The 26,746-nt window shown below is 37.8% G+C and overlaps 2 protein-coding genes across 5 annotated transcripts in view; one reads left to right on the forward strand and one right to left on the reverse strand.

The window, feature by feature from the left end:
- prpsap1 (phosphoribosyl pyrophosphate synthetase-associated protein 1) overlaps positions 1 to 11,719 on the forward strand; it is a 28,253-nt gene extending 16,534 nt beyond the window's left edge. For 2 of the 4 annotated variants that reach the window (XM_077230746.1, XM_077230743.1), the window contains 3 exons: positions 7,867 to 7,937; positions 8,031 to 8,177; positions 9,266 to 11,719. In XM_077230746.1, coding sequence (XP_077086861.1) covers positions 7,867 to 7,937; positions 8,031 to 8,177; positions 9,266 to 9,424 — 377 coding nt within the window. In that variant the 3' untranslated portion in view covers positions 9,425 to 11,719. The remainder of the gene's footprint in view (positions 1 to 7,866; positions 7,938 to 8,030; positions 8,178 to 9,265) is intronic. The other 2 variants (XM_077230745.1, XM_077230744.1) reach the window with 2 other exon arrangements.
- Positions 11,720 to 15,532: 3,813 nt separating this feature from the next.
- Positions 15,533 to 16,759, reverse strand: rasd4 (rasd family member 4). The gene has a single exon (XM_077230758.1). The coding sequence runs from the start codon at positions 16,597 to 16,599 to the stop codon at positions 15,973 to 15,975; it is 627 nt and encodes a 208-aa protein (XP_077086873.1). The 5' UTR covers positions 16,600 to 16,759; the 3' UTR covers positions 15,533 to 15,972.
- Positions 16,760 to 26,746: the final 9,987 nt, after the last annotated feature.

Here is a 26,746-nt window from a genome sequence, read left to right on the forward strand (position 1 = left end):
TGCTGCGTAACACATAATTAACCTCATTGGTTCTTGCTGAAGCTCAAAAGTGCTGCGTAACAAGAATGAACCTCATTGGTTCTTGCTGAAGCTCAAACGTGCTGCGTAACACATAATTAACCTCATTGGTTCTTGCTGAAGCTCAAAAGTGCTGCATAACACATGAGAATGAACCTCATTGGTTCTTGCTGAAGCTCAAAAGTGCTGCGTAACAAGAATTAACCTCATTGGTTCTTGCTGAAGCTCAAACGTGCTGCGTAACATGAGAATGAACCTCATTGGTTCTTGCTGAAGCTCAAAAGTGCTGCGTAACTAAATAATGAACCTCATTGGTTCTTGCTGAAGCTCAAACGTGCTGCGTAACTAAATAATTAACCTCATTGGTTCTTGCTGAAGCTCGAACGTGCTGCGTAACATGAGAATGAACCTCATTGGTTCTTGCTGAAGCTCAAAAGTGCTGCGTAACATGAGAATGAACCTCATTGGTTCTTGCTGAAGCTCAAACGTGCTGCGTAACAAGAATGAACCTCATTGGTTCTTGCTGAAGCTCAAAAGTGCTGCATAACACATAATTAACCTCATTGTTTCTTGCTGAAGCTCAAAAGTGCTGCGTAACAAGAATGAACCTCATTGGTTCTTGCTGAAGCTCAAACGTGCTGCGTAACACATAATTAACCTCATTGGTTCTTGCTGAAGCTCAAAAGTGCTGCATAACACATGAGAATGAACCTCATTGGTTCTTGCTGAAGCTCAAACGTGCTGCGTAACACATAATTAACCTCATTGGTTCTTGCTGAAGCTCAAAAGTGCTGCGTAACAAGAATGAACCTCATTGGTTCTTGCTGAAGCTCAAACGTGCTGCGTAACACATAATTAACCTCATTGGTTCTTGCTGAAGCTCAAAAGTGCTGCATAACACATGAGAATGAACCTCATTGGTTCTTGCTGAAGCTCAAAAGTTCTGCGTAACAAGAATTAACCTCATTGGTTCTTGCTGAAGCTCAAACGTGCTGCGTAACATGAGAATGAACCTCATTGGTTCTTGCTGAAGCTCAAAAGTGCTGCGTAACTAAATAATGAACCTCATTGGTTCTTGCTGAAGCTCAAACGTGCTGCATAACTAAATAATTAACCTCATTGGTTCTTGCTGAAGCTCAAACGTGCTGCGTAACATGAGAATGAACCTCATTGGTTCTTGCTGAAGCTCAAACGTGCTACGTAACAAGAATGAACCTCATTGGTTCTTGGAGAAGCTCAAACGTGCTGCGTAACAAGAATGAACCTCATTGGTTCTTGGAGAAGCTCAAACGTGCTGCGTAACAAGAATGAACCTCATTGGTTCTTGCTGAAGCTCAAACGTGCTACGTAACAAGAATGAACCTCATTGGTTCTTGCTGAAGCTCAAACGTGCTACGTAACAAGAATGAACCTCATTGGTTCTTGCTGAAGCTCAAATGTGCTGCGTAACAAGAATGAACCTCATTGGTTCTTTCTGAAGCTAAAAAGTGCTGCGTAACAAGAATGAACCTCATTGGTTCTTGCTGAAGCTCAAACGTGCTGCGTAACACACAAGAATGAACCTCATTGGTTCTTGCTGAAGCTCAAAAGTGCTGCATAATACATGAGAATGAACCTCATTGGTTCTTGCTGAAGCTCAAACGTGCTACGTAACAAGAATGAACCTCATTGGTTCTTGCTGAAGCTCAAACGTGCTACGTAACAAGAATGAACCTCATTGGTTCTTGCTGAAGCTCAAATGTGCTGCGTAACAAGAATGAACCTCATTGGTTCTTTCTGAAGCTAAAAAGTGCTGCGTAACAAGAATGAACCTCATTGGTTCTTGCTGAAGCTCAAACGTGCTGCGTAACACACAAGAATGAACCTCATTGGTTCTTGCTGAAGCTCAAAAGTGCTGCATAATACATGAGAATGAACCTCATTGGTTCTTGCTGAAGCTTAAACATGCTGTGTAGCACAATAATTCATTTCATTGCTGAAGCTCAAACATGGAGCGTAACACGGTTTGAATTTACATGAGGGTGAGTAAATGACAGAATTTAAATTTTTGGGTGATATAACCCTTTATATTTTCCTCATTTTGAGCACAAGAGCAGTTAAAAGTTATTAATATATTGTAACAATAGCAATTGTAAGCTATTACGAAGAGTATGGGTGGGCGGTATATCTAAAATATCACAATACAAGTATGCAAACAATATGCATCTCAATTTAGTTATTTTCATACTGACTATTTTTGCATAATCCATTTAATTAAAGGGGTCTTATGCTTTTTAAATTTTAGTTAGTGTGTAATGTTGCTGTTTGAGCATAAAAAAGATCTGCAAGTTTACAAAGCTCAAAGTCCACTCCAAAGGGAAGATATTTTCTTTAAGAGAATCCACTTTGCAAGAACTACAATGTGTTTTTTCCCAGATGTTACTCATTTAAATAATCCCCGCCCACAGAATATGCAAAAACATTGCGGGGGCCTGGTTGAGCGAGAAGACGGTGTTGTCGCTGTCAACGAGATGCTGTTTTTTCCACCCCGTTTCCAAAACTCATTTGTTTTACCTTCCTAAGGTGGACGAACCTAGAGTGCTTGACTTATTTTAAACGCTATTCTTAAACATTATAATACAAACGTTTCTGTATGCTGCACATTTTATGGAGAACCGCTTCCAGAACCTAAAAGAGTACAACGCACAAAAGCTTCTTCTGAAATGGAGCAGTTCCCACTTTGTCGGGACAATCTGTTGTTTGTGGATCACAAATTGTTAGTTTTACTTGTAGTTGCGTTTTCAATTAACAGTTCCAATTATACGTTTTATGTTGTTGCTACGATGTAACAAAGGGCAAAACTGGTTGGCTTCGCTCGCCTGCGAGCTAACATTAGTGTTGATATAGTGTTTACTGTAGCTTTTGTTAGCTCTCGCGTTTTTTTAACACCCCGTAGGAAAATTAACCATGGTTTTGTGATTGATTACTGTTTGTATTACTATAGTTTTCCAACAAATATCATGATTAAATTGTGTATAACATCGTATCTAAAACGCATAAGAAAAAAGAAAGAAAAAACCCTACTGAGACATCCTGCGAAATCTGTGCATGAAATCCGTTCTGAACGATCCTCATGTTAACATTCTTAAGTCTGAATTGGTTTGAAATTGACACATCCTTAATATTAACATCTGAGAGGAGCTTGCGGTTATGGTAAGGGGCGTGATATTTCCCAACACGCGCTTGGTGTGCCAAGTGGTGCCAATCACAACACACTGGGCCAGCTAACCAATCACAGCACATTTCGTATTTCGGAAGGAGGGGCATCATAGAAAATGACTCATTCGAGTCAGACTGGGGAGAGAGGTGCTGTAATGTAAAATATGTGAAACATGATCTGTGTTTTATGAACAATCGAGCATGAAAGCATATTCTAGTACACCCCAAAAACAAGACTTCGTAAAAGGGCATAATAGGACCCCTTTAACTATTTTACAAATCAGGTACTCCACTTATGTTATATTTTTATTTGAAATAGTTCATTACAAGCAGTTGTACAAAGCTGCTCAAATACATTCACCATAGATACTGCCATACCGCCCAGCCTTAATATAATTTTACCAAATAATTGTAAAAAACAAGCTTCAGAGTGCTTCACTCAAACAGAACTAAGAAACCTCAAATGAAGTGCTTTTTTTCAATTTCCATGTAATTATCATCATTTGTTCCATCAAAATGGAACCATTGAATGTCTGTCCGAGAGATATGTCTTTATTTGTGATCCAGGCTCATCTTGCCAATCAACACACCATGCCTGCTTATGAAAACCCCTAGACTGGAGTTTTTAAATGGTAGTCTTTTAGCTGCTTGTAACCAAGGATCTTGCATCGTCTTGGAAACACATGACCTTGATAAATAGAGAAAGGTGTTATTGAAAGCTCTTATCAAGGCTTAGAGTTTTTGAAACAGGGCTAATTTAAAAACAGGCTAGCATATGAGAAGTCAACATATGCTTTGTGGTCACACAAGCTTGTAGAAATGCACAGTGAGAAACAGTTTGACATCACCATTGAGAATATAACTTATGCAATAGAAATCTTGTTAATATCAACTTCCAGACTTCAAAACTGCCGTTGTCTATCAGCACTTGTTGGGGTCGTTCACACAGGACGTCATCTTGCATTCCATCTGCGTTATTTTATATCATTTCTATATTTAGTGTCTAATTTTGTTAACGAAAACGATGGCGAAAAATTTTCTTAAATTACCTTTTTTTTATGACTAAGACTGATTACAAGACAACAAGGTCATTAAACGATAACTGTGACTATATTAATATTTAGTATTGTTGACGAAAAAAACGAGACGAATTAAAAAAATTGTTAAAAATAAAAACTTTACCTTTGTCAGAAAAAAAAACAGACAAAAAATATACAAACTGCTGTACAAGCCTCTACCATGAGCAAGGTTTCCAGGCCTGCACAACTATACCTGGCCATTTGCTAATCAAAACTAGCCTGATCATGGCCAAAACTAGTGGTCTTGGGGGTAAAAATCGCAACCTGTGGACTACAAAAACTTGGCAACACTGACTATGTTGTAGGAAATTTATGTAAGATGTTAGGAGTTTAAATCAGAGCTTTTCTGTTAAAAGGATACATTTTTTTTGCCTGGTGTTTTACTTCATCTTTGTGATCTGGCAACCATGTTTAATAGAAAAACCTTAAAGGAATAGTTCACCCAAAAATGAAAATTCTGTCATCATTTTCCGACCCTAAAGTCCCTGTAAAGTCAAAATGAAGTATGTGTTCTGAGTTTGTCATATCACAGAAAAATGTGTTATTAGACACCCAGACATTTTTGAATGATAAAAAAGCCGGCAAGTACATAAAATAAGCTATCAAAATCTTGAAAAAATGAGCAGTAGTCTCTGCTTTCAAACGCTAGGGGCGTCTGCTGGCTGCGCTGAAACCACGCCCACTCGTGGTAAAGCTGCCGTCGCCACAATCAACTGTCACGACCCGCTACAGCCGGAATGGATGCTCCTAGCAGCTTATTAGGTTAATTATAACATAAGCGCACAAGGCAACTTACACTCATTGGTGGGCACGCACTGCCGATGATGTCACCAGTTGTCGGCGCGACAGGATGAAGGCCGAGGCGGGAGACAGTCGTTCGGCCCCATTCACCAGTAACACAACAGCGGATTATCAGTGAATCCCAGTTGTCTCCGACGAAAGTTTATAAAACTATCCCGTGTAAAATGATCACTACAGAGGCGGGTTTTGGTGGTGATCCTCAGCTTTCCATCAAGGTGGCTCTTCACAAAATTAATCCACCTCTCCTTGATGTGATCGTTTTTAGGAAATTTAAATAAGGACACCGATCTGTTTTGTACGTGATCACATCCAGGTAGTACGCATTTCCGTGTCGAAGACGTAGCTAACTAGCAAACTATAAGCTGTAGTAACTAATAGTACTGACAGTAACTCGTGATTGAGCGGCAAACTGATGCAGATGTGCTCTATTTATATTGTTAGGGGAGCGGCCTGCCTCAGTGGCTCTAGTGAGTCATCAGGTAGGGGCGGGGCCAGGAGCTCAGGCACTCCAGTGCGTCATCGAGTACCCTTTTAGCCCCGCCCAAAAAATCCGTAAAATATCAATGGTGAAAAACTGTTTAATGGTCTAACTCCACAATTCAGTACTACACAGTTCACAGTCTTTGTAATATGTTTTAGCAATACATTTCTAACATTTATAATGTGTTTAAATTTTTTTTTTTAAATTGCCTTTACAGGGACTTTAAGTTTTTCCAAACCTGTAGAACCTTCTTCTGCTGAACATGAAAGAAGATATTTTGAAGAATGTCAGAAACCAAACAGTTTATGGACCCCATTGACTTCCATAATGTATGTTTTTTTTTATACTGTGGAAGGCAATGATTATCAATTTAACCATTATGCAGCATGACAAAAATGTGAAGTTTTCGTTTATTAAAACTAGACTAAAATACCCGGCTATTAAGTTGACTGAACAGAAACATGACAAAACTAAAAAGTACATTTGACACAGGACTAAGACTAAATAATAATAATAAAAATAATAATAATAAAAAAAGCTGACAAAATTAACACCACTAGATAAAGTGATAATTTATCTTTATATAGATAAATTCTTTTTTCTGCCGGTTTGGCCGAATATTTTCAGTTGCCAGAGATTCTGTGCATTTCTATTTTCACGACAAACTGGAGTTCTCCTGGAGTCTGTGTGTTGCTGGTTTCTAGCACTCAAATTCAGTATCTAACTATGTCAGGCGGGAAATCACTGACTGCATTGGTAGTCGCTGCATCATGTCTCTGATCATTTGCACAAAGATGATCTCTTCCATGTGACTAATCGCTGTGTAAAATTACGTCATTTCAACGCTGACTGGCTGATGACACTGCGATAATGAACACAGTCTTAAACAGATTGCAAACAAGGAAAACATCTACAATGAAATATTTATGATTTTATTTCAAAATGTTGCTCACAAAAATTATAAAATGACCCCCTTTCACATTTTCAGTGTTCTCAGAAGCGTAAACCTATAGTCGTAAACGGAAACTATGACATGCATAACTTTTGCTTTCCCATTTGCTCCAATAGCTGAAGAAAATAAAATCCATGATGGCGTTTCTATGATGTTCCAAAAAGGGGAAAAAAATATCAAGCTATTTAGAACGTTGCTCAGAAGACAGAAAGATGTAAAATTTGCCAGCACTCGCTCGACCGTTATGTAAGAAACGGTCATTGTGTAATGCAAAGCCAATGTTACACACAGTAGGAGTTAAAAATGTACATGTTCATTACATAAAAAAAAAAATGAATATAGGTTTTAAAATTGCTAGATTTACAATGTTAATAATGCATTAATGGAAATGCATTAACCCATTCTGTAAAAAGGGTCCACGTCCATATGGGTTTTGGTCACCAGTGAAGAAAGATGTGTGGCGCATCTGTGTGCTGGTGCCTCCTATGCACTCCATCAGCTGTAGCTCTTTTTCAAGTCAAGATCTCGTCCTCTGTGAATTGCTCCTTTCAAATGTGCTATTTTAGATTTTTATATCATAGCAGCTCCTTGCAGTAGTGGGTCTATAAGCCTGTAAGGTCTGCAAACCTTGTTAATCTGATAATATAAGTATAAATATCGAAAAGCTCTGTGGATCTTGCTGTTGATGAAAGGCATGTGTTGAAGGCATGCATAACTCCTTTAACCCTATGTATTCTTAAATCGACCCGGCAGTCTCCCTCTCTCGTGTTTACTTGGGTCGGTGTGTTTTTGGCTGTGTTCCAGTGTCTTTCCTCTGGATGAATGACATTAGCCCTTCTTGACCTCTCCTAAATTACAGCAATGTCCTAGAGTCTATCATGCTGACTCAAGGACAGATTGATTGATTGATTGATGTGTAGTTTCCTGCACTGACTCTTAGTGTAAACCTCTAGACATTTGCCTATGATTGGGTACATTGGGGACCAAGAGATAATCATTTTGATTTCTGCATGGCATGTGCCGCGATGAGTTTTTTTAATTGCTATTTGGATTGAATTCAATCGTAGGTGGGGTAAAATGGGAAGCATTCTCCAACAAATAGGCTAGTGTTATGCTATGCTATGCTATGCTATCGGGTCCCTTCAGGACTCTTTAAATTTTAGTTTTACCATATGGGTTGGTTGGGCCATTACATAAAGTTCTAGGCCAATTCATACACTTCTTACCCCATCTTACCCAATCTACTTTGATGATGGAATGTGATTTGATTGGACTCTTGGTTATAAAAATGATTTCCTGAAATGATTTGCAACACCAGTTTATATTTTTCTTTATAGTAATGATGGCCAAGGAGAAACCACCCATCACTGTTGTCGGAGATGTTGGAGGCCGCATCGCCATCATTGTCGTAAGAAATGCAGATTTTTGGACTAGTTAGCAGTATGGCAGTCATTATTTTTGATTGACAGGATGACCAATGCATGTGGTTTCCGTCCTGTAGGATGACATCATCGATGATGTGGAGGACTTTGTGGCGGCTGCTGAGATTCTGAAAGAGAGAGGAGCTTATAAGATCTACATCATGGCCACCCACGGGCTCTTGTCTGCGGACGCCCCGCGCCTCATCGAGGAGTCCGCTATAGACGAAGTGAGTCTTTCAGCTCATTAACTTGAACATTCACTGAGAAGTTAATGGCTCATTCTGGTTCTCCAAAAAAGCACATTTCAATAATGAGGGGGATGTCTATGGTCGTCCCTCAGTGTCTATGGAAAATAGGGTCCTGATACGTTGGGTTTGAATTGGAAAAAGAAGATGATTTCTTCGAAAAAAAGTACAGCAGTAACTCTTTCAAATGGAATAAAAATAAATTCATAGGGGCTTTCGCACTGGGTAGTTCTTGGAATTAGTTCTAGGAACTAGTCAACAGGGTGGTTCCCTGAGAACTAATGGCTCCCTTAGGATATTTTTCTGGTTGCATTCGCACCGCCAGTTGGAACTCTGAAGTGACGCAAGCCGCGCTTGTTGTTTTTATTTTTACTGCGCGGCGGAGCTTTATTTTGATGGCGCGTAGAACGCCAGAGTCTAAGCACACAGTGCTCGCATTATCCGTGCTCATTAGTTTACGATCTGTCTAACAGTCCTGTCTAGTACGTTATTAGATAGAACTGTTATACATAGAAAGTAGACCGTAATGAAAAGTTATTAGCGTATGCCGTGTGGTTGATATCCACTGTCACTATTTGAGCAGAAATACATAATCGTGTTTGGCTTGGTCCTCTCAAAGTTGCGTTGGATTTAGCATAAAGGTTAAGAGGCCCATCTATCACTGTTTTCCATGTTGTTTCTGGAGAAAATATATAGTCTATGATCTGTAGGCTATGTTACAGTTTTTTTTAAAAATGGCGGGTGCTGGTGTTTCGCATGTGTTCGGCCAATCAGCGTACACTAACATAAATGGTATTTCCTATAGTGCTGGTTTAGACCCGATTCTGAAGTAGGAGCTAAATTAGTTCCTCCAAAAGGAGTTCCTAGAACTAAAATCGTTCCTAGTTCCTGCGGTGCGAACACGCCAAAATCCGGGTACTTCCATCAATAGTTCTAGGAACTATGAAAAGGTTTGAGAATGAGCTAGATGTCCATCAGCATTTACTTGCCTTCATTTACATGGTTGCTTAAAATGTTCATCAACAAGTATTGATAATGTTGCATGACAAAATGTTTGGGATGTCTTTCAGGTGGTGGTGACCAACACTGTCCCTCACGAGGTGCAAAAGCTGCAGTGTCCTAAGATCAAGACGGTGGATGTCAGTATGATCCTGGCCGAGGCTATCCGACGCATTCACAACGGGGAGTCAATGGCCTACCTGTTCCGCAATATCACAGTAGACGACTAGCCAACAGACACATTTGGGTTAGAGACAAAGGTGAGGTGTAGGTTTGAGTTTAGGGAAGTATCTTACGCAGTTGAGAGGTGTCCCAATGCAGTTCCCCATTCCCAGCACAATCAAACACTTCAATCACCTTCATTTATCAAATTAACCGCTTTTATTCGTCAAAACAATCTAAATAAACTCCCATTGCTAAATGACATGAATTCCAAAATAAATGAACAATTACTCAAACCTGTAAATTTACTCACACATCCAATTTTTTTCTAAAAGCAGATATGAAGTTATATTCCAATGAAAATAATAGAAATTATGAAGGTGTTCACCTGTACATCTGTTTTTACCTTTAAGTGATATTCTGCAGGAAAACCGTCAGTTATGGATCTACTTTCCTGATAGAAAACTGGTGATTTTTGGTTTAATTCTGCGTAATTAAACTACAATCGAACTATGGCTTTAATGTGCACTACAGATATCAAGTGTTAAAGGCCCAGGTATACTTCCTTTTTTTTGCGCTCCGCTCCATCCCGCGCACGTGTCCGCACAGCCTTCAAAGTATACTCAACTGAGGATGAGTGCGAACGGACGAGTTCGACACCCCAATTGCTTTTCTATACTCTACCAGACATCAGAGGGCAGCACTGAGTCGTGTCACTCACTGGGCATTCACTCAGAAGGATAGAAGAATAAAAGTAGCGGATCTGCCATTGCATGCAAAGTTTAGAACAGGAACCAATACCAAAACGATAAAGAATGATATGCTGCTTGGTTTACTGTTCTTGCAACAGCATGTTGTTTTGTATTGCTCTTTCCACACACTTCTTCGACTACTGTACAGTACATCACCGCTGTGTTTTGCCACCTAGTGGCCTTTTATTGTCTGAACATTCACCTTGAGCATGAGCAGTTGTGCATTACTATTGTGCAGTTGTCTGCCGACCCTCCTGATGATAAAAATAACGTCACTCGAACAGTGCGCGCACGTTGCAGAACGCGGATGGTGGAAGTATACTTGGGCTTAAGGAACTAAAATATATTATGTTACAGAAAATACTGGTTTCTGACTTTAGTTGGTTGATGCGTGTCATGAATGTTTACTCCATTGAACAAAAGCAAAACGGTAACACTTTACAATAAGGCCTCATTTGTTAACATAAGTTAATGTATTGGTTAACATGAACTTACTATGAGGAACATATTTTTACTTCATATGTTGAAAAATGGTACATTGCACAAAATTGTACCGAAATTTTTTATATTTTGTTTTAGGATTTTTTACTTCATTGGAATGGTACGGAACTTGGTAAAGGTTTTGGCACTTGCTATGTGAACACAAAACAAAAATCATGGACATGATTCGAAAAGGTTAAATGGTCCTGTAAAAAATAGTCACACTTGTGATCCTAGAGGTCAAAAATTGAAATTTGAAATGAATAAGAGACACCTTTTATCTAGTGGAAGCGTTTGGTACTGCAGCCAAACTAAATCTGACTATAAAATACAGTTGTACATTTGTTTGTTCATGTTTGTTCACAGTGCATTAACTAATGTTAACAGATACAACTTTTGATTTTTATAATGTAATTATTAACTAATGCGGCTAACAAATGAAACCCTATTGTAAAGTGTTACAGACAAGACAAAAGAGCTCTGAATGAAGCAAGTACTGTGAATACTTCTCCATATACTCCTACACGACAACTAAGGGAGTCAAAATGGCATGTAAACTCATCTCCGTCTAATCTGTTCCTCAGTTTCAGTGTATTACGTTTGTGTGCTAATGTCAAGATCTGGCGTAGATGATACACGACTTTTTATCTTGAAGGCATTCAAAACCATATTAGCAATACTAGGCCAATTAATGCAGTACACTGTGAACGTTTGGCTAGTTAACTGATAATACCATTTAGCTTTTGCTTCCTGATTAAACCTTAGATATGAGCGGGATAACTGAGGGATGGAGAACACATGCACCAGCACTACCCCCCCCCCCCCCCCCATTCTTCCTCTGTGTGCGTTCGGCCGTTGTTCGTTTGAAGCACAGCAACACTTCTTTCTTTTAACCGTATCTTCCACATCTGCGTGTTCCTCAATTGTATGTCAACTAGCTGTTTCCCCAGTGCCTCACTCTGTGAGAGTGACAGTGGTTGCTATGGCAACCTTATTCCAAGCGGTTATATTTTTTGCTGTTGTGCAAATATGGTCCAACCTTACAGAGAACATAATTTTTTTTGCTACAATGTACTGTATCTGCTGTTGCTTTGCAATCTTATTTTTGTAAATAAACACAGATTCGCTTCATGCTGCTCTCTGTTGAATCTTTATTGAACTGAAACATAGAAAAGCACATGCAGTTTTCTTAGATTTAGTACCATGAGGAGTTTAAACGTGTCCCTCAAGCTCCTGTCGGGATGTGATGTCATCAGTGGTCTTCAGTGTTAGAGGACGAGTTCGTGAAGGACCCTTTACTTGCTCTAAACTCCTCAGGTTTGATACACGACACTGAGGAGCTTAGACCAAGTCAAGCGACCCAAACAAAAGAACCTATGGAAACATTTCTGGGTTGCATTTTGCCTCAAAATCAAGACATAATTGCCTAATAAATAGGCATAGAAAATTATGCCTATTTTAAGGATAATTATGATGTTTTTTTTGTTGGAATGTGACATTACGTTCATGAAAATTAAGCACACAGTCGTTACCATAATTTGTCTGTAATTTTTTTACTGTTTTCTTTTGTCAGGGAGTTGAAATATTTATTAATAAAAATGAATCTGCATAATTAAAAAGTGGTATATCTAAACCTTAAACTACCATGATGTATAAATAAATGTATTAATTTTATGTTGCCCTGTGCTTAATGCAAAACATTGTAATGGTCCTACAATCTACATTTTCTAGAAGGAAAATATAATTTCTTATATAGTTTAAAATATTTTGAAATAAAATGGGACCCAGACGTCCCAAAAATGACAATTGTCATCTATTCACCCTCATGTCATTCCAAACTTGTATCACTTTCTTTCCTTCATTGAACATGAAACCTTGATCACACACACACACACACATATATATAATTGAATGTCAATTGGACATTCAAATCTTTTGCCTACCAACATTTTACCAAAATTCCAGAGGAGAAAGTCACGACATGACTATGAAAGGTTTAACCAATACAAATATTTACTAAATTCTCAAGGATCTTTTCATTTCAAAAGAACAATGATAGTTGAACGTATAGCAAACACAAAAAACTAAACCAAACGTACCTCCAGTTGTTGTGCAGGTGTAGCAGGTTTAACACTGTTATCAGTGAAACACAGATCTGATGAGAGGGGCACTTATCAGTGTGTGGATGACCAATGAACAGACAGCTGTGTGTTTAAACTCGGCTCAAAGAGGAACTAGACATGCAGCGTTTAGAGGTCACTTCCCACTTGTGGCCTCAGGAAACAATACACCTTGTATCTGCTGTTCGTATGAAAGGGGAAATACTCACAGTTTGTGTGTGTCAGTGGGCAACTGTGTTTTAGTGCATAGACATTTTGGGAAACCTTAAAGTCATTCCAATCATACATGGCTGACTTTCTTCTGTGAAAGTGCAGAAAGAGATGATCTGCTTGTTTTCATGCAACCAAAATGCATGATTTTCAAAAGGGACTAAAAAGCACCATAAAAGTAGTTCATATGACTTGTTTATTATATTACAAGTCTGTGTATGAGGAACATACCAGAATTAAACCATTTCAACATTTTCACTTACTTCATTGGCATATTTCACTCGTATATGTGTGTGTGTCTGTGTATTCAACATAAAATTGCATCGCAAATTTTGGTTTAAATTTTATATTTATACATTTTTATATATATATATATATATATATATATATATATATATTAGTGTGTGTGTGTGTATACACTGCCATTCAGAAGTTTTGGATCAGTAAGATTTTTAATGTTTTTAACTAACGCTGCATTTGTTTGATTATAAATACATAAAAAAAAACTTGTTTTCTATTTTAAAATGTAATTTATTCCTGTGTTCAAAGCTGAATTTTCAGCATCATTACTCCACTCTTCAGTGTCATCAGAAATAATAAAAGAAATTAATACTTTTATTCAGCTAGGGTGCATTAAATTGATCAATTTACAGTAAAGACATTGTACATAATTGTAATAAATAAATGAAATATAACTTTCTATTCATCAAAAAATCTGGAAACAATTTACACAACTGTTTTCAACATTGATAATATAATAATGAATGTTTTTTGAGCATCAAATCATCATGTTATAATGATTTCTGAAGGATCATGTGACATGTGAAATTCAGCTTTGATCTCAAGAATAAATTATATTTTAAAATGTATTCAAATAGAAAACTGTTATTTTAAATTGTCATCATTTTTTACAAATATTATTGGTTCTTTTATCAAATAAATGTGTTGGTGAGCATACAAGACTTCTTTTAACAACAGTAAAAATCTCACCGATCCCAAACTTTTGAATATCTAAATATAGAGATATATACAAAATATATATTTACTTGAGAAGCAACATCGCATAAAATATTAAGTCTTGTTTTCATCTACATTATCTTGAATATATTTTGGAATTTTCCACTTTCTAAACTATATATATATATATATATATATATATATATATATATATATATATATATATATATATATTGTGCTGGAAAGCAAGTATATAAACAATTAACAGTAATAACTCAAAAAGTAGTCATTTCTTTTGCAGTGTAATTTTTGGGGTTAAATGTTCATTATGTAATTGTAGATTTCATGACAATTAAGTTTTTAAGACTTGAATAACCAAGTAACGTTTGGATAACTGTGAACAACCTTTTTTATTGTATGATACATTAAAGGAAATACTTAATGTGGTAACCCACTTTATTATCTGTACAGTACTGCATTGTTAAACAGAAGTCTGTCATTGTAAAATGTTATGATGCAGATACAGTATGTGCTGCAGGTGCAACATGTTACATGCATTACGTTTTCATTCAATAGATCATTCACTCAGTGTTTTAGGAACTACCTTACTTCCTGTTGGGTGTGTAAGTGATAACAGGCCTTTGTTATACGCAACACGTTTCCTCGTTGCTTTTATTGTTCACTATATTCATGGCATATCATACCCAAAGCCGGAGAAATGAGGAGCTCAAAGTCAGTCGATGCACCACAAGGTGGCAATATTTGACAAGTCCTGTATGTGCACGGCATGCATGTGAAATTGAGCTGTGGTAGACGTTTTTTATTATCAAAGTATAAAAGTTAGGTATTATGGTTATGTTTTCATGGGGTTTATGTTGCCTTCTGGATATTATGACTGACTGAAACTGTAGTTAAATTATTGTATCTAAATTCTTTTAATAGCTTGTACTTAAATACTTGAAATTATTTTGAGGATAAATATACAATATATTAATGTTTTTACAACAAAAAAATTACAAGATAAAAACAGCACATGAAAACTCCATCGTGTAGTTTTTGTTCTTTCATAGCTTTGAAGTCTTTTGTTACGTTTTTCTTAAAAACGCTGTACATGATACTTGGTTCCCAGTACAAATATCTAACATTCTTAAATCAAGACACATTTACTTGAGACGCAAATTTACTAAAGATATTAAATCTTTTTCGCTGAAAACAAGACTTTAAAAAAAAAAAAAAAAAGGAAAATATCTGCCAGTGGGGTCAGAAAAATATACTTAAATCAAAATGAAAACAAGATTATTTTTCTCACCCCATTGGCAGATATTTGTTCTTGTTTTAAGTATAAAAACTCACTTAATTTTGATACTTTTCAGAAAACAAGACTTATATCCGATGTCATTTTGCTTCTCAGTTAAAAGCATCTTGGTTTAATAATATTTAAATATATCGGAAAACATGCAGCGTAGTGATAAAGAATGAATAGATATTTCCAACAAGTATATCACAAAATATTGTATATAGATACAAAAAAAGTTCAAAAGATCAAAAGTTTGTCTTTATTTTGTGCTTCAGACATCAGTGCAACATACGAGTTTTCGACAGAATAAAAGTGCATGTACTGATTCTGACGGTATATGCAACTGAACAATGAACACAGTGACCTTAATACTTGGTGCAATGATTTGTAAACCAATGAATGTCATAGTCAAATTATGTTAACAAACATTGATGACATTGCAATATTGCAATGCTATAGAATTAAAGTCCGAATATTTTAGCGTATACGATAGAATGTTGACGACACGGATCACACAACTGAACTTCAGAAACTCAACATCACAGGCAGAACATTCAACAGATTCTTTGCGCAAACGCAGCAGTTCATTGTGTTTTGATCATCCTCCTCTTTCTATGAAATCTTTGTCCCTTTTTTCTTTCATCACTGGATGCTGATTTTGGAAGCGGGATTTTGGGAAGTTTCGCTGTGTAACAAAAGCGCGCCTTAAAAGATACTTCCAAATCATCGCTTTGCGTCAGCATCGGCGTTGAGAAGAAACTCAACCCTCGCCTTTCTCACTCGTCTTTTTCTTGCGGGCTTTAGGAGACTGAACAGCTGTTGGCCTTGTTCATGGGCGGCCGTAGACCCGTGTCTTTGGGAAAGGTCTCCCTGCGACGACGCAAGGCCGGGCTGAGGCGGCTGGGGAGGTTGGCTTGCTTGAGCAACTCCCTGAACACCTCCATCACGTTCTCGTTTTCTTTGGCCGAGGCCTCCAGGAAGCAGTTGTTCCAGTCCATCTCCACCTTCGCCAGCACGTCATCCGCGGACACCCTCCGCTCGTGCAGCCGGTCGGTCTTGTTTCCCACCACTACGATGGGTGTGAACTTGTCCTCCTTGAGCTCCAGGATTTCCTCACGCAGGCTCTTGACGGCTTCCAGGGATTCGGGGTCGTCCACGGAGTAGACGAGGGCGAAGGCGTCTCCATTCTGGATGGAGAGCTTCCTCATGGCCGGGAAGGAGTAGCTTCCGCTCGTGTCCATGATGTTCACGGTCACTTTGACTCCGGCCACATCGTACTCCTTGCTGTGGAGCTCCTCCACTGTGCGCCGATGTTTGGGCTCGAAGCTGTCTTGTAGGAAACGTTTAATCAGGGCTGTTTTCCCAACACCTGCCGCTCCCATGAACACCAATCGCACCTCTGTCTTTTCCTTGACTTCCAGAGACATGATTCCCAATCCCAAATGCGCAAGCTCTCTACTGAATGCAAGTCTGAGAGTTTGGATTTGCTCGTTTCCCCTGCAAACTTCAAACTCGTGGATCTTTTTGATTGTGGCAGTCTTGAAGCATGAGAAATGGTTTCAGCTGCATCTGTGTTTTGTGTGTGTTCTCGTGCCCTATTTATGGCCTTTCTCAATCGCAGGGATTCCAAGCCCTCTTCAGAGCTCAGCCAATCAGCTTGCGGCAGCATCTCCTCTTGTTAAACCACTGGCCAATGACAAGACACTATGCAGATGAGATACAAGCTGTAGTGGAGAGCTGTCAGATGGGGTTTGCGCCTTGGATACAGCGGTTGTCAGGTTTTTAAATGTGTGAATTTAATTTGCCAAGAGCATTTTGCCAGTTTATATATTTGCATGCACAATGTGTAGTGTGTGTATCGCCCTGCAGTGGGAGAATCATCTTTTGGTCCTCAAAGAATCTTTCAGAAAACGTTCTAAGAACGTTCTAATACACATTTTTAATAATCGAAATAATCTTTTTTCCAGTATAATGAACCTTTTTTGGAATGGAAAGATTCCATGGATGTTTAAAGATTCTTTACAGAACCATATGAGCCAATAAAAAATCTTTGTTTTTAAGAGTGTATTATCTGACTCCTGTAAAAATACTACATGGTGCATACTGGTTGATTAATATTGTATGTGAATTATTTCACATACAGCATTCATTAAAGCAGCATTCTTATCTATGCTGCACACAGATCTCTTGCAAAACAAAGTGAGCTTCATTGTTCGGGAGTTATTCTTAACCTGTTGGCTTCCGAGATAGGCTTCCTTCAAGGAGAAGGCAATCACAGTTAAAAAAAATATGATTATCTGTGTTTTTATGTGGTGGATATAGGAGCCTTTCAAATCTGTCACGTACAGGCATTGCGTGTGTGTGTGTGTGTGTGTGTGTGTGTGTGTGTGTGTGTGTGTGTGTGTGTGTGTGTGTGTGTGTGTGTGTGTGTGTGTGTGTGTGTGTGTGTGTGTGTGTGTGTTAGAGAGAGAGAGAGTGAGAGACAGAGAGAGAGATTTTGTCCTGAAACAGCATTTGATTAAAAGTATAAAAATTTTACAATTGGATAACAAATTTGTGAAGCGCTGATCTAATGTGCCACACAGAAACACTCATCAGTACTTTGCAATTAGAATTGATAATAGTTGCTCAGATTATTATGAGGAATAAAGTGGCACAAGTTGCATTATAGAATATGATGACTCAATGTCACAAATCCAAGTACATCGCTGTAATAAAAAATAAAATAAAAATCAGTAGATAAATGGAAAATGTCCTGGTGATTTTCTGCCAGGACATTATCTGTTACGTTTACGGACATTTCTCTAAAACCCAATGCCGGGCGTAAATCAAAATACAGGTAAAGGACCTGTGAAAAATCTATATTTTTCATAAAATGAAAAGAATTCCTTCATATTAACAGTAGATTGGGCCCAATTTGTATATGTAGGTAAGTCTAGGCATACTTATATAGCACTTTTTTTTTAAATGGTTATTTAAAATGCTTCGCACAAGCAAAATAAATATACACACAAAGGTCAAGTTTTATACCATTTCAGATCAATAACAAAAAAATGAGAAAACTTAAGGTTTAAGGCAACCAGCTGCATGACATTTATGAGTTTTCTCAACTTAAAGGTCAATTAGTTGTACAAACTTGTATATTCAATCAACATAAGATATTAAGTTGAACAAACTTATAGTTAAACTTCCATTTTTAAGTTTATTTGACTAAAAATATGGAATTTCTTAACATAAAAAATTTGAGTTTTATTGCATTTACAAACTTAAAGTTGGAGTTAACCAACTTAAAGTTAGCAGGAAATTGTTTACATATCTCACTTTCCCGTGCATGTATTGTCATATCCCTATAGAGAAAAGTTGCCCGGCTACGAGGGAGAACGGCTGACATGGAGCAGATAAATCTCCAACCTCCGGGGAATCACTCGTTTTAAACAAACCTCGATCAGAGGAGAGGGCTGGCGAAAAGAGAACGTGACAGAGATCATAATGTCATAATAACCTTCTCCAGTAAGAATAAATGTAAGGCAGGACTGGGTTTTTGTCCATGGGGAATTGATTGGATGCTTGTGGTTTGCTATTGATCGATCTTATGAGTGACAGATAGGCAGTCAATATTTTCAGTATTCCATAAAAAAAAACCAATAATTACCCATTTTAGCTTTAAGAGTCTCAGCCCATACCCCTTAGCTGAGGTAAAACAATAAAAATCTGTAATTCATGGTTTACTGCTTTATTTCCTCTCTCCCCCGACGCTGATGTGCTCGAATGTAAGACTCAGCTGACACTCAAGAAGCTGTTCTTTTATCTCAACCTCTATTGTTAGAAGAACACCACTGAAAATCCTTCATTAAGCCTCAATTCAGAGTATGTATATGATATGATAAACTCATTGTGTTAAAAAAAAATCTCTATATATTGTCACATCTTTCTTATGTATGCTGCCGTTTCTCTTAGTTTTACTAAGAGGGACTAACATTGAGAATTAGCCTTGGCCAAAATGTTGTAGTATGGAACATGAGTTTATGTAACGTACTTGTCCCTATTCAAATAAACTTAAACTTACTATTGTTTTTATCGAAATTGCAAATATAATGTTTGCATTCAAAGCAAATAGTATTCAACTTGAAATAACAATTGTCATTTAGGAAAAAAAATATAAATATATTATTCCGAAATGAAAAACTGAACTAGTGTTTTGACTGTATTGTGTATGATAAATTTGGCTCAAACCAGGCAATTTATCTAGAGGATTATTCTTTTTTAATATCTCCGTGAGATCCCAGAATGCCATTCTGTTGAGTTTCTACTCATACCCGTTTCATTTCCTGTTCAAATAGAGCATATCTGTTCAAGAAGCATATGTGTAACGGGGAAATGCGAAAATTGAAGTGATCTTGCAGATAAAAATGTACATGCTTACAAATAATTTGCATTTTAATGATGCTTTTAAAATAGAAATTGGAAATATGTTCTGGAGTTTGGAGCTGTGATTCATATGTGTCTCAGTCTGAATAGAGTTTACTGATTAGATCAGAAAGGAAGAGACCTAGTGAAGGATAATGTGGCACTGTGAAGTATGGGAAGTGTGTTTGTAGAGTTTGTGCTTGAAATTGCTGTTTAAAAGACTCTTGAGTAATGTTATTTATTTTTATCCTGGCCAATGAGAGCTGGAGAATGTAAAACAATCAATGTAAAATACATAAAAATATAGTTTTTCACTAAAGAGTGATCATGATTTAATCATTGTATGCATGCACCACATGTCTATACACCAATGTATCAATACATGGTAGTAAACAACAATATTTATCTACAAATACTGGTACTAAAACACTTTAATAAATGCAAAAATTATAATACATGATAGATTGTTTAGGCACAGTTTTGAATCAGTTCATTAAATGGACAGTTTGAACTGGTTCATGGAAATGAATTGAAATAAGCTCTAATGCCCCTTTGCCAGAGACACTATTGACCTTGTAAAGCCTGAAAAAGTTAGAAAATTTGGCGCGCCGACCGTTTTTCCGCCTGTAAACTAGTAAAAGTGGATTCGGACACGTGCGCTTTAGGCCATGCTCTTAGATCGTTACAATAGTGATCCAATATCGTTGCCTCTGGTCGTCTCGCTTCTGCTCTGTGCACGTTCATGTGTTTTTGAGGTGAGGTTTGGACTGCGATTTGCAACGAATGTGGGATCTTATGCTTTCAATGTTAGCAGGCTAAATTTTGCATTTCCCAGATCACCTATTGCACCTTTTAAGAATCATATTTGATACATCAGACATTTATGACTCGTATGAAATGGTTAGAATATGGAGCTCACACTCGAGGAGGAAAAAACACCTCAATTTTATCCAGAGGCCCAAACTGTCACAGACACTCATTCTCATGGGGTGTTTACGCGACACCGTATACAACTAAAAACGTAAAACTTTTTATGCTTTTTGCCGTTCGTTTACACGACAACAGAGTTTTGGGTGCCTGAAAACGCAAAGTTTTGAAAACGGTTTCAAAGTGCAAGTTTTTGAAAACGTTCTCCAGGTAAAACAAAAACACGAATCTTTGAAGACGATGACGTCACGCACATGCGTATTACGTGTTCAGTCTATAGTGTTTCATCGCCATCTAATGGGCTGGCAGCAGAATACAGCGTCCTTAGTCATTTTCACGGATCCGTGTGAATGGGGATCGTTTTGACTATGAAACGACTAGGAAAACACAAAAGAAAATCTTTCAAGCGTATATTTGTCGTGTAAACGTACCCTTAGTTTCATTATAATGGACTTTGTTTGTTTTCATGAGTTTCCTGTTTCCCTTTGTTCTATTTTCCCGCCACTCGTTTGTCTCCTTGGTTACTGTCATTTTGAGTTTTGTGTTTCAGCTGTGTTTGATTATCATCTCGTTTGTGTTTGCTTTGTAAGTTGTACCCTCAAAGTCACTCTTTGTCCGGTCAACGTTAATGTTAAGTTGTGTTTGCTCGCCTGCTTTTTGGATTGTTTGCTCATATGCATTATTAAAGCCTTTTTAATAACTAAGAAAAAACATGACATTTTGTGCAGGTGCTGATATTTAAAAAGTAATATGAAATTCTGATAGCTTGATCAGACATAGTATAGACTTAAATAAAATGTGCATAAATGTGTATAATCTCCCAATAATCTCTGTAGTTTTAACCCGATGCCCAATTTATACTTTCTTTTGAACATGATTTTTGTAAGGAATTATGAATTATTACAAGCAATATAATAGTTATTCTTACATTTACTATATACAAATCATTAAAGATTTCACAGCAAAAATACTTGTGAACACCAGAGGGGACGTTTTTAAAAATGTACAAAAATGAATTTTACTTGCAAAAATTGTATTGTATTAAAAATGATACAGTAGGTTAAAACATTTTTAACATTCTCAACAAGAAAAGATGACACAACTTGTCTAATGACGATCTCTTTAGGAAACGTACTGCCAAAATAAAAAGACAATTGAAAATTTTGCCATAATTTGGTATAGTTTATTTTGCAGTCCTGTTCCGCATGTACGTACTTATTATAGTAATTATAATAACTGGGTAATAACTAGGTACTAACCCTGAACCTACTTCTAAACCATTGTAGTTACCTTACATTAACCAGTACTTATTTAGGTGAGTCCAAATACTGTAAAATAAAGTTTAACGCAGAATTCTTAATTTGCCCTTAATTTTATATCACCAGGAATCTCATCATAAATATATCATAAACAATAAATATATGGCCCAACCCCGTAGTCAGTCCAAATGTGACTGCCTTCTTGGTTCTCCATTGGTTTACCAAGCATTATATTTTTCATGTGACACTTTAATGCATTTAATCGATAATGGTTCAAAGAGACCGTGACTTAAGATAAAATAAGAAACCGTGTTTCTATGCATGCGGTTCCTGACTTGTCGGGTCATATATAAGTTTCATGTTTCAAAGCTTGATAAACAAGGCCAGACCAGGCATGTGTTGAGCTGATGAAATTCTTCAAACGATCCTATCCCTGCTCAACGTCTTTTACATTTGCCGTCCCCAGCGCTGACTGTGGGATGTAGCTGAAAGACCAGCTTCAGCTGAAATGACACATCTGACCCGAGCGGATCGCTGTGATGTGTCAGCCACTTGCGTCTGCATTTTATTACGCAGGATAAGTTGACAATGACAGAACAGTTGTGAAGTGTTTCCGCTGCAGCAAAGGCCAATTCAGTTCAATAGCTCACTCATTCTGAATGGTAATTTATATACTAGGTCAACAGCACTAGTGGCCGTCTACATTTATAGCAGCCTTGGTAGCAGACATGTATTTCCCTTTCATCTTTTTCCAAATGGCCTTTCAAAAATGTTCAATAACCCAGCCAACCAGCTCAAAAGAGATTCACATAATAAACTCTGTGCCAGGGCTGTACCGGTAAACTTGACAACCGCACCACCGCGGTTGTAAAGCACCACCGGCGGTACTCCGCCAAACGCACATTTTTTTTGTATGTGAATGCTGTTTTACATGAATATTATGAAAGGAGTGAAGCACAAAGCTGTGTTTACAAAAGCAACAATAGGTTAGCAATTAAATGTTACGTCGCAGCCATGGAAACATTTGGATTCATGACGAATGAGAGAGTTGTGCGTGAGCCCATACATTTAAGCTTTGTCGGCTTTGTATTCTTTCTTGCGATCTGGTCACTCGATTATCAGCGAATTTAAGAATATTCCATTAGTTATTCCACTGGACATGGAATCTCTTGTTTCTTTTCCCAAATCTTCACTCGCGTCTCACCCATTTTCGCAGGGGATTATAAACGTTTCTTTCTTTGGTTCGCTTTTAAGTAGGCCTATAATATTCGCATTCTTTACTGTGGTAAAGTAGAAAAACGCTGTAGGAAAGATAGCCTACCTTTTTACTTGCTCGTCAAATTCTTTTTAACACAGTTTGTGCTTGTTATTATACTTGGTAAGGCGCGTCAAGATTATTAGTAATCCTTGCTTCACACACGCGGGTGATTTTAGTTTCGCTTTCTCTGGCAGCGCAAAATCAAACATAGCTTAAATGCCTTGTCCTTGTGGAAGATAAAATTTCCAAGTAGAAAACATGAAGATATGTGCTCGTGTCCCACATCCCTGATCCCTCTCAAAGCGCAGAGCCGTAGGCTATATCATGCGTCTTTGTGTGGCATTTTTCCCACTTGAATGCCCCTCAATGAGGTGGTCCTTCTGTGTCTAAAAATGTATCAAAAATATATTGGGACAAGGTTTTCACACTGACAGCTGTCATTTGTAAGACAGTTAGCAACTCTGTTTGTTTGTCCGAGATAGCAACAGTAACTAAGGGGGGCGGGGCTTATCGATAGGTCAATTGTGCCATGCTGTGCCGGGCTCAAGTGGAAATATAACTTCAACCTTTCCTTGCCGTTATTAGAACCGTTTGGAAAATCGGCTGCAGTAAATGAACCTGGCCGTCCTGAGACTCTGTAACACTGTATCATGAACTACACGTGTGTAAACGACACGTTTCACTCTTAAACCGGTTACGTATATAATTACTTAAATCTCAGTCTCTGCGATTTGAAAATTGCCCTAATTCGCGATATTCCCCTACTGCACAAATCAGCAGACCATGCAATCCCCCATCAGAGCCATTTTACGAAGACCTACAACTGCGTTTGCAGAGAAGCAGATCAAGCTGACGATTATTTGTCGTAATGAGAACACTGTGCACATGGTCGTTCTCACAGCCCGCTGCGGCTACACATTCATCATCCGCCTCGTGGGCAGAAACACTCAAAGATGTCGAGAGGATCGTTTTTGAGCTCAGTCCGCTCATGACCTATATGACTCATACAAAAATGTTAACGTCAGTACTCTTTTTTTTATTTTTTATTGGCACTCAAAACCTTCTTTACCGATGACCTAGTTTCAGAAACTCTGAAGGCATGCGGTCTAATTGGATTTGTATCATTCAGGAGCTTTTGGTCTGAAACCACAAATGATAAGAAGGCTGCAGTGTAATGCAGACTTGAAAGACCTTTTATTGACGTTTCTAAGCCTAAAAAAGAAGAGTGGAGGGAAAATAGTCTTTGCTGACTCGTTCTTCATGCAGGAGTAATAGGACTGTAGTCAGACTTCTACTCTGGGCTCCTTTTGTTGTTTTCCTTAGGAAATCAAAAATTCATTGTGAAGTATATTTTTCTTTGAGAAAAGTGTTTATCTTTGAGAAAAAATAAAGTTGAAAATGTTTCCATTTTTGGGTAATTCTCAGGAAACAGTGCCATTTGTGCCGCATTTCTGTCCAGTTGACTTACTAAGACAGAATTTGTAACCTGAGGGTCGCCGGTTCGTTTCTCAATACCGACAGAAAACAACTAAGAAATCCACAATCACTCCCCGGTGAATGGCTACCCACTGCTCCGGGTGTGTGTGTCCACGTTTTGCAGTGTGTGTGTGTGTGTGGGGGTGGGTGTTCACTACACACTGCTCCTAATGTGTGTGCACTAACTAGGACAAATTCCAAGTTTGGGATGCCATACTTGGCCTTCACTTCTCTTCATTTCACTTCACTTACTGTGCATATACACTGTAATTTACTTTTATTGGAGATTCAAATACAATTAATTGGTAATTCAAATTTTTTTTTTTAATTTTAGGTAAAACATTTTTTTAAAATTATCAGCAGGTTTGCCTATCAACATTCATCACCTTTATGTTATTAATAGGTTAATTGATCTTAATATCGATGTAGTTTTCTGAGAAAATGCAGATTTTTCCTTCAGCACTTTCTGTTAAATTCTGTTATGCTGTGACATTCCCACCTTTACATAATTTTCATAAACATAATTTTAAGGAGAGAGTTGATCATGTTTAGATCACATTGAACACATTACATTACATATTGTTTTTTCTATATGGTTACAATTATATTTCCCCCAATAAGTACAATAGTTATGGAAATATCGCAGTGAAACTTAAGCTTAGGAGACAAGTTTGACCAGGAAACCACATGCGGCTTGTTTAACTCTTTCCCCACCAGAGTTTTTTTTTTTTTTTTAAGTTGACTGTTCCCCGCCAGCGTTTTTGATAATTTTCACAATAGTTTCATGGCCCCCAGAATATTTTGTTGTATGAATACCTGAACATGCAATGTCAAAGTTTGAGTTAACTTGTCAATGTCTTTCCCCGCCAATGTATTTTGCCACTTTTGTTGTTTTTACCCTTTAAAATTGGCTGATCTTTTGAATCAAATAAGTTTGTTTCTTTTCAGTAAATCATGTCCTCTCCGTGGATTTAAAAGTAGATCCTTCTAAGACAGTGACTCTCACTCAAGGGCCCCAAGATGACAATTAAGACAAGATGAGAATTAAAATAAGATATTTATTATTTTATTTCACCCTCTCAACAACTGTTTGTAAAGTTAATTCAGATACAAAGTTCTGTCATGAAAATCTAGATGGCACAGGCTGATAGGTCCTCAACTCAATCTGCTTGCAATCTCATCATTCTCTATAGGGCACAGCTGATTGGTTCCTGCTGTATCAATAGCCAATGAGCTCGCTGCACATCCTTAAAATACTTGGTCAGCATTTGCTGTAGATGTTACAGTGCCCTTTCAGAAAGCCTCCACCTTCCCCGGCTCCACCTGTATAGATCTGCTACGGGTAATTCATGTATGCTATATTGTGCAGTGTTTGGGCAATATGGCCTGAAAAAAATGCAAGATTTTTTCACACAAAAAAAAAAACTTCCATCAAAATAAGTGTATTGTGATTGTCAAAACATTTGATAACTAAACAGAATGTTATTAAGTTTAGTGACAACACAATGTTTACATGGTACAATGACTGGTATGCTACTGTTTTTATTATTGCTTGACACAAATTTTACAATTTCAATTCATGTGATTTGATTCTGATCTTGATTCAATATCGATTTCTTTGGATACATATTAGTAACAGTACGTTAATGTGTTGTGTTACAACTCTTTAATCATGTTTCTCAAACCATTCCTGAACAATGTGTGGCAGGGTGCATTATCCTGCTGAAAGAGGCCACTTCCACCAGCGAACACCATTGCCATGAAGGGGTGCACCTGGTCTGCAACAATGTTTAGATAGGTAGTAGATGTCAAATTACTACCTAAACATGGCCGGACCCAGGGTTTGCATGCGGATCATTGCCCGGGTCATCATACTCCCTCCACCGGCGTTGTCGTCATCCCACAGTGTATCCTGGTGCCATCACTCCCCCAGGTAAATGGTGCACACATACACAGCCATTAGCGTGATGTATTTCAGTTTGTTCTTTTCATCATCATATCATATATTGATTTTCTTTCTGTTGGGTGAATCCCCGTTAATTGTGTGTGTCCCGTTTTTTGTTTTTTTTGGTCCACGTTTCAGTTGCTGAGACCCGAAGGTGGTGGTGATGGTGTCCGGGTGGTGGTGTCCACTTCCAGTGTGCTGTGTTGTTTACCCCGTTTTCTTCGCTGTGTTCACTGTTGTGTGTCTGTGTGAGTTCACGGGGGACTCTCCCTGGGATTCCTCACTGCCCTCGTGAATCCCTT

This window comes from Siphateles boraxobius, unplaced genomic scaffold, assembly GCF_051911475.1.
Source record: "Siphateles boraxobius isolate OS27281-9 unplaced genomic scaffold, OSU_SipBor_1 15, whole genome shotgun sequence".
Lineage (NCBI taxonomy): Eukaryota > Metazoa > Chordata > Actinopteri > Cypriniformes > Leuciscidae > Siphateles > Siphateles boraxobius.